Source organism: Aphelocoma coerulescens, chromosome 4, assembly GCF_041296385.1.
Source record: "Aphelocoma coerulescens isolate FSJ_1873_10779 chromosome 4, UR_Acoe_1.0, whole genome shotgun sequence".
In the NCBI taxonomy this organism is placed as follows: Eukaryota; Metazoa; Chordata; class Aves; order Passeriformes; family Corvidae; genus Aphelocoma; species Aphelocoma coerulescens.
In genome coordinates, this window is record NC_091017.1 from 23,591,825 (window position 1) to 23,604,128 (window position 12,304).

A 12,304-nucleotide genomic window follows, 5' to 3' on the forward strand; every position below is an offset into this window, starting at 1 on the left:
CAGAGCAGAGCAGAGGGGCAGAATCCCCTCCCTCCCCTGCTGCCCAAACTGCTTTGGATGCAGGACATGATTGGCTCTCTGGGCTGTGAATGCCCATTGCTGGGTCATGTCCAGCCTCTCATCCACCAGCACCCCTGAGTCCTTCTCCTCATCCATTCTCTGCCCAGCCTGTGTTTGTGCTTGGGATTGCCCTGACCCACTTGCAGCACCTTGCACTTGGCCTTGTTGAACTTCCTGAGGTTCCCGTGGGCCCACCTCTCCAGCCTGTCCAGGTCCCTCTGGACATCATCCCTTCCCTCCAGCGTGTCAACCACACCACACAGCTTGGTGCCATCAGCTGTCCATCACCAACAGTGATGTTAAACAGGGCTGGTCCCAACACCCACCCCTGAGGTCACCAATTGTCACTGGGCTCCACCTGAACACTGAGCCACTCTTTGAGTGTGACCATCCAGCTGATTCCTTATCCACCATGTGGTTCATCTGTCACATCCATGCTTCTCCATTTTAGAGATGTATTTTGTCTGAAAACATCTGCTATCGTAACTAACACCTTTTCACATCGTCCAAAAACCATCTGAGTCTTTTGAAGTCTGCAGAGCATTTTAGAGTAGGAGAATACCCAGTTTCTGATGGGTTGCAGAAGTTCAATGGGAAGTTTTCACAGCTGGCTGATGTGTTTAGGACCCATAATTTGTTTCTGAACCAAAGTTATGGTGCTCAGTTTATTATTTTTGCAAGGAACAGGTTGCTCAGAGAAGCTGTGGATGCTTCCCTGGAAGTGTTCAAGGCCAGGCTGGATACAGCTTTGAGCAATCTGGTCTAGTGGAAGGTGTCCCTGCCCATGGCATCAGGCTTGGAACTAGATGGTTTTTAAGATTCCTTCAAGGTCCCTTCCAAACCACACCATCCTATGGCTCTGTGACAGAGAACTGCTTCAGTTAGTCTTTTTCCTATCAGCATTGGCTTTTTAAGGCTGTTAGGAAAAGGGCTGGAGTCCTCAACAAGATTTCAGACATTTTCTTAATAAGTATCTTGTTTTATCTTGTTTTATTTTTTTCACTGCTTTCTAACTTGTATTTCTAGACATATCAACAAGAGAAGTTTTTATGGACTTGTTGTGAAGACATTTCATACACTTGGGAGCCATCCAGTCAGGAAAAGAAGTAATGTTGGGTCCCTTGTGATGAATCAAGAATGCAGTTTCAAAACTGGAAGAAACCCTACAGTACACCAATAAGTCAGTTGGCAAAAATATGTTGGCAGGACCAGTTTAGCTTAAACAGTGAATAATGAATATATATGTTAAGATTATTGTTTCTGGATAATTTCCAAATCTTCTAATTATTCACATCATGCCTTGAGAGTAATTTATCCAAGCACAGATAAATGGGCCAGTCTGTTCAGGCCAAAGGGCTAAGGGTTTGAGCAGGGGATAATTTGTCATTTTATATTGGAACTACTGAACCAAATAACATCTAAGTTGTTTTCCAAATCTTTCTACAAAGAGGCATCTAGAAATCAGGATCTAAAGAGTTCAAATCGGGCTCAAAGCAGTAATGTACCACTAGCAAAGCAAGATGGTTTTTTGCACAGAGATTTCCTGACACTGCATCTTAACATCCCAACAAAACCAAGCCTTTTCGTGGGGTTTCCTTACCTTAAACAACGGAGAAAAGAACCCTACATTATAGTGATTGTAACTGAAATTGTAACAGTGACCTTTGTGCTAGCACTTGGCTTCTAAGAACTGGTGTGAGAGTTTGCTATAGCCCTCCTCATCCACCCATCCCCCTGCCCACCCACTCCCCACCAGTGTAAAGGAGAAAAATACCTCTCCCTAATAGGTCTCACAGGAAGTAACAAATGTACGTGAGGAATGTACTCAAAGTTTTAATTCATGAAATACTCTTTTGTGGGGAAGAAAGCTTACACATCTTTAACAACTTGTATGTTGTCTCTATGTTCCACAATAACACATTGCTGTGTTAGAGTTATTGCAGAAACTCCCTTACATTTTGGAAGTTTTAGGTTTTGTAATCATTCTTTCATAGCAAACAGGAAATTCTGCAGCTCCGTGTTTCCAACTGGCTCCCAAGCAAAGCAGAATTACACAAAAATTATTGGTTCAAAACTCTTACATCATAAATAATGAATAATCATAAATAACTTTGAGTTGCAGTATTTTCTCAAAAAGTTGCTTGCAATTACTACGTATTTTACTTTAGGTGACTCTTTTATTTCAGATTATAAAAATATCATTAAATAAGTACCTCAGTTTATGCCTGTTTTGTATTCCACCCATACAGTATTAAAACTCTCTTCAAAATCTGTACTTTCATACCAACCACCAAAATGTCCCTCAATAGTCCTCCCAAATATTAGTAAAATAGAAACTCTGGTCCCTTGAGGCATTCAGAAATGTTCGTATGTTTTCCTTGAAAATTCACCATCAGACACTTATTTCCTGAATCTCCAGCATTAGGAGACCTCTGCACCAAATCCCACATAATAAATGGGATGGAGTTTTCCATTAACTTGAAGTTGTCAGATGGAAGTAGTTCAGCTTCTCAGCTGGGGAAAAAACTGGCAGCTGCTTTTCAGCACCAGACTGAGGTCTTCAATCTGAAAGGAAGTTGATGGAGGTTTGACATTTTCTCATGTCCTGTAAACCCTTTTTCAGGACTTACTTTGTGCACAACATTAACCATCTTTTTTTACCCTGCATCATGCAAGAAGCCTTCTGCCTTCTGCCCCAAGCAGCTCGGTGGGCCCTGCCAGGTCACCAACGGGCATCTTGGCAGGATCAGGAATGATGGTGCAGGCAGCTATTTTCAGTACCCATCTCCAGAGTAGACACAGAACTGCTGTTCACTTGCCTTTGAAATTAGAGAGGAAAGAGAAGCAGAAGTATTCTGAGAGTGCTGATGATGCCAAATATTGAGGTTTGGTGGTGGTGGGTTTCTTTTGTTGATTACAAGTGAGTGACCACATTTCATGCTCCCAGAATCATGTCTCTGAAATTTTAACATGTGTGATCTTTTGTGAGAATAGAAATGATGATTTTAAACGTACTGGTTATTCAACAAACCTGGTAGCTATAGATGCAAAAGAATTTACAATATTCCTCTGTTTGGCTTGCATCTCAGTGTAAAGTCAATGTCCTGACATCCTCCAGTGATCCGTAGTTCCCTGCATCAGCTCCTTGCCTTGCTGCTGCCTCACTTCTTGACTTGCTAATTTAGTTTTGTGCCGCTATTAGCTTCATCTCTTGGGCTGAAATAATGGGTTGGGAAGTGCTGGGGAGGTGCTACACCCAATGAAGCATTCTGACTAGCATTACCCTGCGAGGAGCAAGGCCAGCTGGCATTGCACAGGGGAGGCTCTTGGACATTTCCGCTCCATGAAGGGCCAGGGTTGGAGTCAGGAGAAACAGACTCACACAACCATAACTGAGATTATTATTTAATGAATAAGGCAGATTTGGGGTCTAGACCAATAGGAGTTTACAGTAGCTGGCGTGACACAAATAAGTAACAACATCTGATTCTTCTGGCCCTCTTCCCTTTTTTCCACTCATTCTGTGTCTTTGCACAGTGAAGACTTTTGTACCAACTAGCCTGAATTTTTTCTGGGTTAACATTTTAAATAAATCAGAAGCAATCATGCTCTTCCAAGATATTTTCAATTCTTTTCACTCACCTATGCAGCTCTTCTGTATGTGTTTTTACACAAGGCCTGGAAGAACCTGTTATTTTCTTTTCAGCCTGTTGAGTAGTTTGCACCAGCTATATCATGCTGTTTGCATGTAATCTGTAAGACCCCCTTCATCAAAACAGAAGCTGTGTTGAGGTGATGGAAAGAGACAGTATTTTCACCACATGAATTTCAAAGCTGTGTCTTCAGTGTGACAGGTTTGGCTTTAGGTTTGGCTTTTTCTTCCTTCTCACGTTTTCCTTCAGAAAAACCATCCACAAAGCTGTTCCCTGCTTGAGGTTCCTGATACGAATATCAAAGAATGACCTCCTGAGGGGATCCATAAATGAGTCATCATTCAGGACCTCTCTTTCCAGCCACCACTCTCTTGCTGGCAGGACCAAGAGCACTTGTGTTTCCTCCGTTTCTACTGGAGAAGCTGTAAGTCTTTTCTTGTTTCCATGAAAGAAAGTGAGTATAACATTTCTCAGACTCTAAATAAGCAACTCCATGAATACATATTCAAAATTAGAGAGCAGAAAAGGGAAGGAGGAGAGTGTAGCTAAAATTTCTGGGTCATGTGAGGTCATTTCTGCAAAGCTGGAAGTTCATGTGTGATCAGAAAAAGCACTCAGGCCAGCATATCTGTGTGGTTCTGATGCCTGCTGGGACCAAGGATGTTCAGGTTAAGTCTTTAATGTGAACTAAAAAGAGCCATTGTCAGACACGCCCTGTGTCACCAACTACTGGTTGTGATTAGGTATCTCACCGGGCTGGAGGACAAGAAAACAATCTTCCATCCGAAGTTTTATAATGTATCCAAAAGCTGTCTTATTGTTTTAAAAGAAGTCCATTTTCTGTAGGATGGGAAAATTTTGATTTCTTTACCTGGATTTTCACCATGAGGAGCAAAAGGCTCCTGCCCCTAGAGCATGGTGGGATGTTTTGTAAGAATATACCCCACATGTCAGTAAGGCTGGCGACTGGGTGGGAGAGAAACAAAAGAATCCCTTGAGACTCTTCACAGCCTCTCTCAGTCACAAGAAGCTGGCCTTGCCTGCAGAGGTGCTGGGAAGGTGGCTCTGGGGGGGTGGCAGCCACGGCAGAGTCTGGGCTGGGGCTGGCCCTCCTGGGGACCTGTGCTGCTCCCCCTCAGTTCGGGCATCAAAAGCCTCCCAGAGCAACAGCTTCCACCAGTAACCTGTCACAAAAGTATAAATCCTACAGGCAACTTTTACACCTTTGGGTATAAAACCTAAATTTTCTCCCCATTATTCCTTTGTTTGATGCCGAATGGAGTAATTTCAGCTTCATCATCCATCCTGATCAAAGAAGCTTTCTGTTCTTCACTGTTGGTCACTACTTGGTTTTGGTTTGTTCATGTTAGCAGGTTATTGTGTGTATTTCGATGCCAGTGCTGCTTAAATAGGCAAGATAATGAGGGTAAGAGCTTCAGCTTTTGGCACAGCTTTGGCTTAGGGGTCTCAGTTAAAACCCCTGCTGTTAGCAGTGCACAGCACTCTGCTGTGCTGAGTTGATGCAGCCAAAGGCAATTGTCCTTGGGGCAACTTGCAGCTCAGTGCAGCTGTACAGGTTTTAGCTGGAGCAGCAGCTGCTGAAATAAAAGCTAAGCTCAACAACTTTGTCACGACACGGGACTGAGTGAAGTTTTGGAATGCTCCAGTAAAACATCAATGGGCAAGAAATGACACCAGGAACACTGTAAAAGATGCAGCTGTAGCCACCAATGCTTTCCTCTGTGTGTTGTATACGTGCCAGTGTAGGGAACAAACATTTGTGAGTCATACCAAGGAACACTTCATTCAAGGAGTTTCATTCAACAAGTGTGGAGAAATAAACAGGTGGCCACACACAGACGTATGAGCAAGGTGATGCAGGGGAATTATGCACTTGTTATCTTCCCGCTTGTGTGGAGCCCTGTCAGTCTGCCCGTCTGTCCTCTGTCTATCCATATCTAAAAGCTAGTGCTGGAGTGAAATGATCTCATCATTGATAACATAGAAGTCACCACAAAGTAAGGGATGACAAATGGCCTCTGCCCAAGCCTCTAAATGGAACAGCACTTTTGGAATGTCCCATTCATGCTTCATTACTCGCATGCTCTTAGAAAACTGGAGCAGAGCCCCCCCATTGTCTCCCATGCACTAATGATGGTTTGTAGAATCAGCAAGCTCATGCAGATTGAGAAGCCCTGGGTGTTCTGGATATTCTGCTGGGATGTATGCAAACTAGGTTTTGGATCTGTCCATGTCCATTGTTTTGTATCAGCTGGTGGTCACACAGAATGCTGCAAGACATATTAAACAGATAAATTGTACTTGCTCCCATCTTTAGAATTCAGATGTTCTGCAGGTATAAGTATAGCATAAGCAATGAGATATAAAAGAGTGCAAAACATCCTGGTGAAAAATAATTAAACAATTTTTCATTACTTCCAAGTTGTTGGTTTTTTTTTTGTTTTTTTTTCTGGTCAGCCAAATAGTCCAGGGTAAGTGAGAAGATTGAAAATAAAGCCTCTCCTCAGGGGAGTTTTGAGCATGAGACCTGCATTAGAACAGCTTTAGTTTTCTGTGAGTGTGCATGGGTTTTACTAGAGTTTGAGAACTTTCAAGAATTTGAAAAAAGATGCAACTGGCTGAAATCTTTCTTCAATTTGTGATTAGACCTGGAACAATGTAGAGCTTGACCCTGTAGAGCCAGCTCATGAGAAACTGAAGCCTCGACGAAGTCACTCTTTCTCCACAAGTCTGAGACAAGACAAGAGAGACCTGCTCCCAAAGACCTGCAGCTGTGATGAAGCCTCTGCCGAAAAGGTATGGGAAAAAGTCTCAGCTGAGGACTCTCTGTTTTAGTGCTAATCTTGCTGCAGTACATCATCTCTGGAATGATAATTCAGCCTTTATGCCTATCTATTTCATCTGTAGATTGTATTTATACTAATTCCAACATTGTCTCCCTCCTTGCTGTTATTTCTTTTCTTTCTTTCTTTCTTTCTTTTTTTGTGTGTGTGTGACAAACGAGAGTGCCTGTAATGCCTAATCAACTTTTTTCACTGATATTCGCCTGTTTTTGGAAAGCCAGCTCTGCTCATAGCTCTGAAGCTCATTAAGGCATAGTCATTAGCATCAAATGTAAGAAGATGAGTTCTTTGCCTCTTTGTCTGTTTATCTACCCTAGCTTTGGTTCCTTCCATCATGGCCCTTGTGTTCATACTGTGGCAGTCTCCTTTTATAGTAAAGTCAAGTCTGTAAAACAGAGTTTGACATGATAGAAGCCACCCTTTCCCTTCTTTTCAGTGTACATTAAAATGTTTTATTTTTGTTGAGGGGGAAGATGAGAAAGAAACTCCCATTTCTCCCTAAGGGTAGGAGAGTCTGGCAACTGCCACCCTTCCCTCACTGAAAGAGGAGACGGTGAGTACTCAGCGCATCTTCTGTGGATGCATCACCCCCATTGCCCAAACCACTGAGGTTTGGCATCCTGCTGTTGAGGAGCACCCCATCCCCTGATGGGGGCAGAAGGTCACCCACGAGTCAGCATCTGCCAGATTGTAACACCAGTTTCCAAAGGAGTACTTGTAAGGGTGGCACAGTGTCAGGAACACACCAGTGCTGCCTTTTCAGGAAAAGACAGACATAGCTTACAATCCTCTGTCTGTGGCTGGACTGAGTAGTACCCCTTTTTTTGATGGAGGCACCCTTTCATGGGGTTATTCTAGTGCATGCAGACAAACACCCACACCTTGGGCAGCTAAAGCATCTGTTTCTGTCCCCGTTCTCCCTTCCAGATCTGATGGTAATTGTCTAGAGACAGCATAGTTTAAAGCAGGAACTGCTCTGAAGATTTCCAGTAACCCAACGACCTGGCTCCTGCATGCCTCTGTCCTGTCTTCTTTCATGTGTGCCATTAAGATCAAGTTGTGAGAAACCTTGTTCTTTTCCTGTAACTGTTGTGAACAGTATTGATGGAAAACAGTGGCTCCAAATGTGGTGTCAGGCAACATGTGCTCAAATGTACCACTCAGTTCTGCTGCCTTCTGTCAGCAGCCAGGTGTGTCCAAGGTTGTAGGCAAGTGGCAAAGGCAGGATATTGTCTCCAGATTCTGGAGAATCACTGGCTTTTGGTCTCACAGGACAGGAGAAGGGAAGTAAATCTCAGGTGGTCTCCATAAACTGTTCAGTAATAAAATAAATATTTCTGTATCTGGAATTTAGCAACCGTGTAGCCCACAAGAAAGCTCATGTGCTATTACTTTGCATTTGAAAGACATCTCTTGAATTACTTTGATAAATAACCCTACTGATAAACAGAGTATCTTCATGCTGAGACTTTCAGTGGCGTTCACTGAGATATGGGGAGTTTATTTACATTGGATGTTCAAAGCCTCATTTGCTTTTCTTACTATTTTCAGCAGAGATTCCTGTGTGGTGTAAAGGTTCTTCTTGTGTCCATTGCAGCTAAATGCTAAATTCATACTATGAGAATAAATATTTATTTGTCAAGCTCAGTTAGAATATTTCACAATGAGACCACCCATTTATCCTCAAAAAAAAAAAAAAATCCCCAACAAACCCTAAAGAAGCACCAATGCATTTTTTGATATTTATTTTAAGGTTTTAATAGCATCACTGGATTGTCTATGACTGAATTCCAATTAGAGCACTTCTAAAAAACACTCAGTTCTGGAAAAGCCAGTCAGTGTCCCAGGCTTGGTACTTCCCGAAGCATAAAAATGCATAGGACTGTGCTGCCACAAAGATACGATGCAGCCCCATGACTTACTTCAGTTAGTTAGGATAGTAATGAAATTGATGTAAGCTGACACCTGGAACTTAACATGGCTTCTCTGGAAGTATTAAAATGTGGGTTTGGATACTTGATTTCAAAGAGGAGAGGTCAAATATCCTCTCTGCATCCAGTTTTTTTTTCAAGGGAATTACCCGACATGAAAACTATTAAAAAACTTGTAAGTGGGTATTGTGCCCACCAAGCCACATCCAAAAGAAACCTCTCCTTCTGTTGCAGGGAAAACAGCACTTGAAACAGGGAGGAGTGGTTTTGGAGTTGGGATTTTCATTCTATTATTATCTTTGATATGGAAGAATGGACTTTTCTTCTCTGTCACACCGATTTAAACCACTTTTTTTAGCACACTGTTCTTCCCTCCACTTGGTAGGAAGAGCGGCTGGAGAAATCATTATCAATAGGGACTCATGAATGATTCCTGCTTGTGGAGTAGAATTACACGAAACGATGGGAATTCACATAGTAGTGAAGTAAAAACTGCACTTTACTTTAAATGTTGTCTTTCCCTAGAAAGGAGGGACTTCCAGCTTATCTCTATATCTGACACAGTGATTTTATTGCCTTAATTGTAATTTTTTAAAGGAAGCCAAAACTGATCACTTGTGCCTTCCCTTGCCAGTTAACAGACACTTTCAAAGCTTACTTAATTTACTCTGAATTTCATACTGTGCACAAGACTTATGAAAAGATTACAGAGGACTTGCCATCAGAGCCAAGTGAGAAATCAGAATTCTCTCAAAATAGGCAGATAAGAAATTGTTAAATTTCTTTTTAATTGATGAGAAAGTGAATATTTATTGCTTCTTTCTTGGAGGAAGCACTTTCCAATGTATGAATGCAAGGCCACTGACTTCCCTGAGATAGGACCAGCAGCCATTTGGGGAGAGACAGAGATTGTCACAAGGTTGACAAAACTTCAGGAAAATAAAGTGTACTTGAGTCTTATCTGAGATCTCTTCCACAAGAAGAGAGAGAAATGCAATTATCTAGTACCCTGATACCCTGAGATGTGTTAAAAATGGAGTATTACCATTATTTAATGATAAGTCAGATACAGGAATGAGCTTTTGTTTTCTTCTTCTTTTTTTTTTTTCTTTTCAGTCTCTGCTGATATTTGAGTACATCTTCTTTTGCTTCATTTAACATTCTGCTTTCCAAGCAGCACATGTTAGCACATCATGATTTTCCCTCAAGTTAATGATTCAAGTGTTTAGAAAACTGGCCTGGTGGCTCAAATATTGACCAGTGGCAATGAATATTTCAAATACAGGTTTCCACAGCAATATGGTGTCTGACCATGCTAAAGCTTATGTCCCCACTCCAGGTTTCGCTCTCCTCCAGCTGTTTGGAGAAGGTGCTTGGGCAGCCAGTCCTACCCAGTCCCTCTGCAGCACTTGTGACCAGCTCCCTGAGAGCAACTTCTCTGCCTGTCGGATTGAATAGCAGCAGTGTCAGCAGAGGAGACTCAAGTACTTCCCATATGGCAACTCAAGGAAGTCAAGTGAATGGAGTTCTGGATTCTGTCATTAGCAATGCAGTCCCTCGCATCATCATCATTCCTACCTCAGAGACCAATCTGTTTCAGGAAGAACTGGAAGAGGAAGAGACTGAATTATTCCACTTTCATGACAAAAAGGGCAATCTGCTGGACTTGGAAGGGCTTAGCTCATCCATGGAATTCCTTGAAGCTGTTGAGAAATTTCTATCATAAGTTTCTCAAAAGAAAACTTTCCGGTAATTATTTTCTTGGCATCTTCTCCACTTAATTATACCAAATAACTGAAGCCTTGTAGGTTAGATCATCAGATTTTTTTTGTATGTTTATATGCTAGTCACTAGGCAGCCTTCAGATTTATCTTTGTCCAAACCAGCTCAGGCGTGGAAACAGGCTTTCTTTCAGATTGTGCTGCAGGAAATGAGCAGTGGAAGATCTGGCAGCATGATCAAGTGGCATTGGTCAAGGAGGCCGCCTGATTTGTTGCCACTGGTGGGGGTGCCAGCAGAAAGGAAAATGACTGAGAGCAGGGTCAGCTCCTGAATGTTTCTGCTATCTGCACATGGAACTGTGTTCCCATTTTGGCAGCTCTGTTCTGGACAGTGATGGGAAGCACTGCACGACCACAGCTTCCACCAGCCCCAGCAGTAAGGCAGATGGATACATGACCTCAACTACAGTTTAATCAAATCTCAGCATTGTTTTTGTTGTGTTTTATTTTTTAAATAGGCAGCTTGCTAAACATAAAGAAAGAAACTGGTTTTTCACTGGCAAGTGACTGCTTTCAAGTGTCGCTAATTCTCTGAAGTTTAGTGGTAGAAATCTGGCTTTTACCTCAGCTTTAGCATGGTCATCTAAATGTCAAAATGCAAGGTGCTATATGCTAAAACATACACTGCCATAGAAGCATTCAGAGTACCTTCAGAGTTAAGTCCTGATTAAATATGTATGCATCCTAATGAATCTGTGATTGAAAGGGTGAATGCTCACAGCTGGCTTGACAAGTCACTGACAAAAATAAAGCCTTGGCTGCTGTATATCATTTGTCTGTTCAGAGGAGATTCTTCTCATCTCCTCTAAAACAAACCAGCAGATGTCTTTTACAGGTCACTTACCAGAGGCCTTCAAAGTGGGTAAAACATCATCTTGGGGAGAAAAATGCACAGTACTGTGGTGTTTGTTACAGGATCTGTACTTACATCATTATCTGTGGTTGCTAATTGTGCTCATTTTATCTGTGCTTCACATTACGGTTCAGGCTCACAGGACTGTCCTAGCATTTTATTCCTAACTGCATTCTTCCTTTCATTACTCATTTTCTCATTTCTCCACGTCTACCCCTTCAGTCTCTGATTTTCAAACCTAGACAACAAGCTGAACTACATTGTTCTTCAGCTAGTACCAGTATATATTAGTAGAAAGCAGGTGCTCCTCTGGATATAACAGTGCAAATATTTGGTCCAGTGAGACTAATAGTGTTCAGACATTCAACAAGAGAGTGAGAGTTTATGTTCATAGTCTCAGTTTATTTCCTTGGCTGTATCCTATATTGTGCAAGAGATCACTGAGAGAATTTCCAGGTTTTGTGTATGCACTGGCTGAACTCGGGAAGTAATTTCTCTTTGCCTGTTTTCTTGATGCAAAAACCAGATGGAAAGCATAGAAGTGTTTTTAATTACTGTTTTCATTACAAAAAAAGATAACACAAATTTTGTTTGCAGCAAGCTAGACCGGAACACCACTAAAGGACAAATTAAACCCAAAGTAGTGCAGGAGAGAGAAGAATGCTTCCAAATTTGCAGACCTAGGGCTCTGCAAGGTGCCAGCACAGCAGACCTTCAAGAGGACTGAGACACTTGCTTTTGATACAGACAGTACAATTTTTAGAAAAAGACAAAAAAAAAAAAAAAGCACTGGTGGGTTACAGAGGCGATTGCTGTGCCAGGCTGCCTAATGCAATGCTGACACTCTTAATGCTGCTATTTTTTGAGGTGCTCTCCTGGGTAGAGACCCTCATGCTTCCTTACCATGGAAAGCAGGGAGGAAATCAGTGGTGGAGCCACATCATGCATGTGGTTGCCTTTGCGTAGCCCTGGCGTGTGGTGCTGGGGGACCAAGGCTCAGCTGGGGCAGTAGAAGGCTGCTGTTCCTGCAGCCAGGCTGCCAAAGCCTGTGCCCACTGCATGCTGAGTTTTCTGATGGGTCCAGGAATCATGCCAAGGTCATCTACAATGAGCTCAGCAATTCCAAGGGCAATTCCTCCATTTGAGGACTGGCACAGTGAGC

The 12,304-nt window shown here is 42.3% G+C and overlaps 1 protein-coding gene across 1 annotated transcript in view; it reads left to right on the forward strand.

Annotated features, from left to right (window-relative positions):
* Window positions 1-10,277, forward strand: part of LOC138108981 (melanopsin-like) — a 36,436-nt gene extending 26,159 nt beyond the window's left edge. The window contains exons 9-11 of the mRNA XM_069012094.1: window positions 3,963-4,137; window positions 6,381-6,530; window positions 9,848-10,277. Coding sequence (XP_068868195.1) covers window positions 3,963-4,137; window positions 6,381-6,530; window positions 9,848-10,234 — 712 coding nt within the window. The 3' untranslated portion in view covers window positions 10,235-10,277. The remainder of the gene's footprint in view (window positions 1-3,962; window positions 4,138-6,380; window positions 6,531-9,847) is intronic.
* The last annotated feature ends 2,027 nt before the right edge of the window (window positions 10,278-12,304 follow it).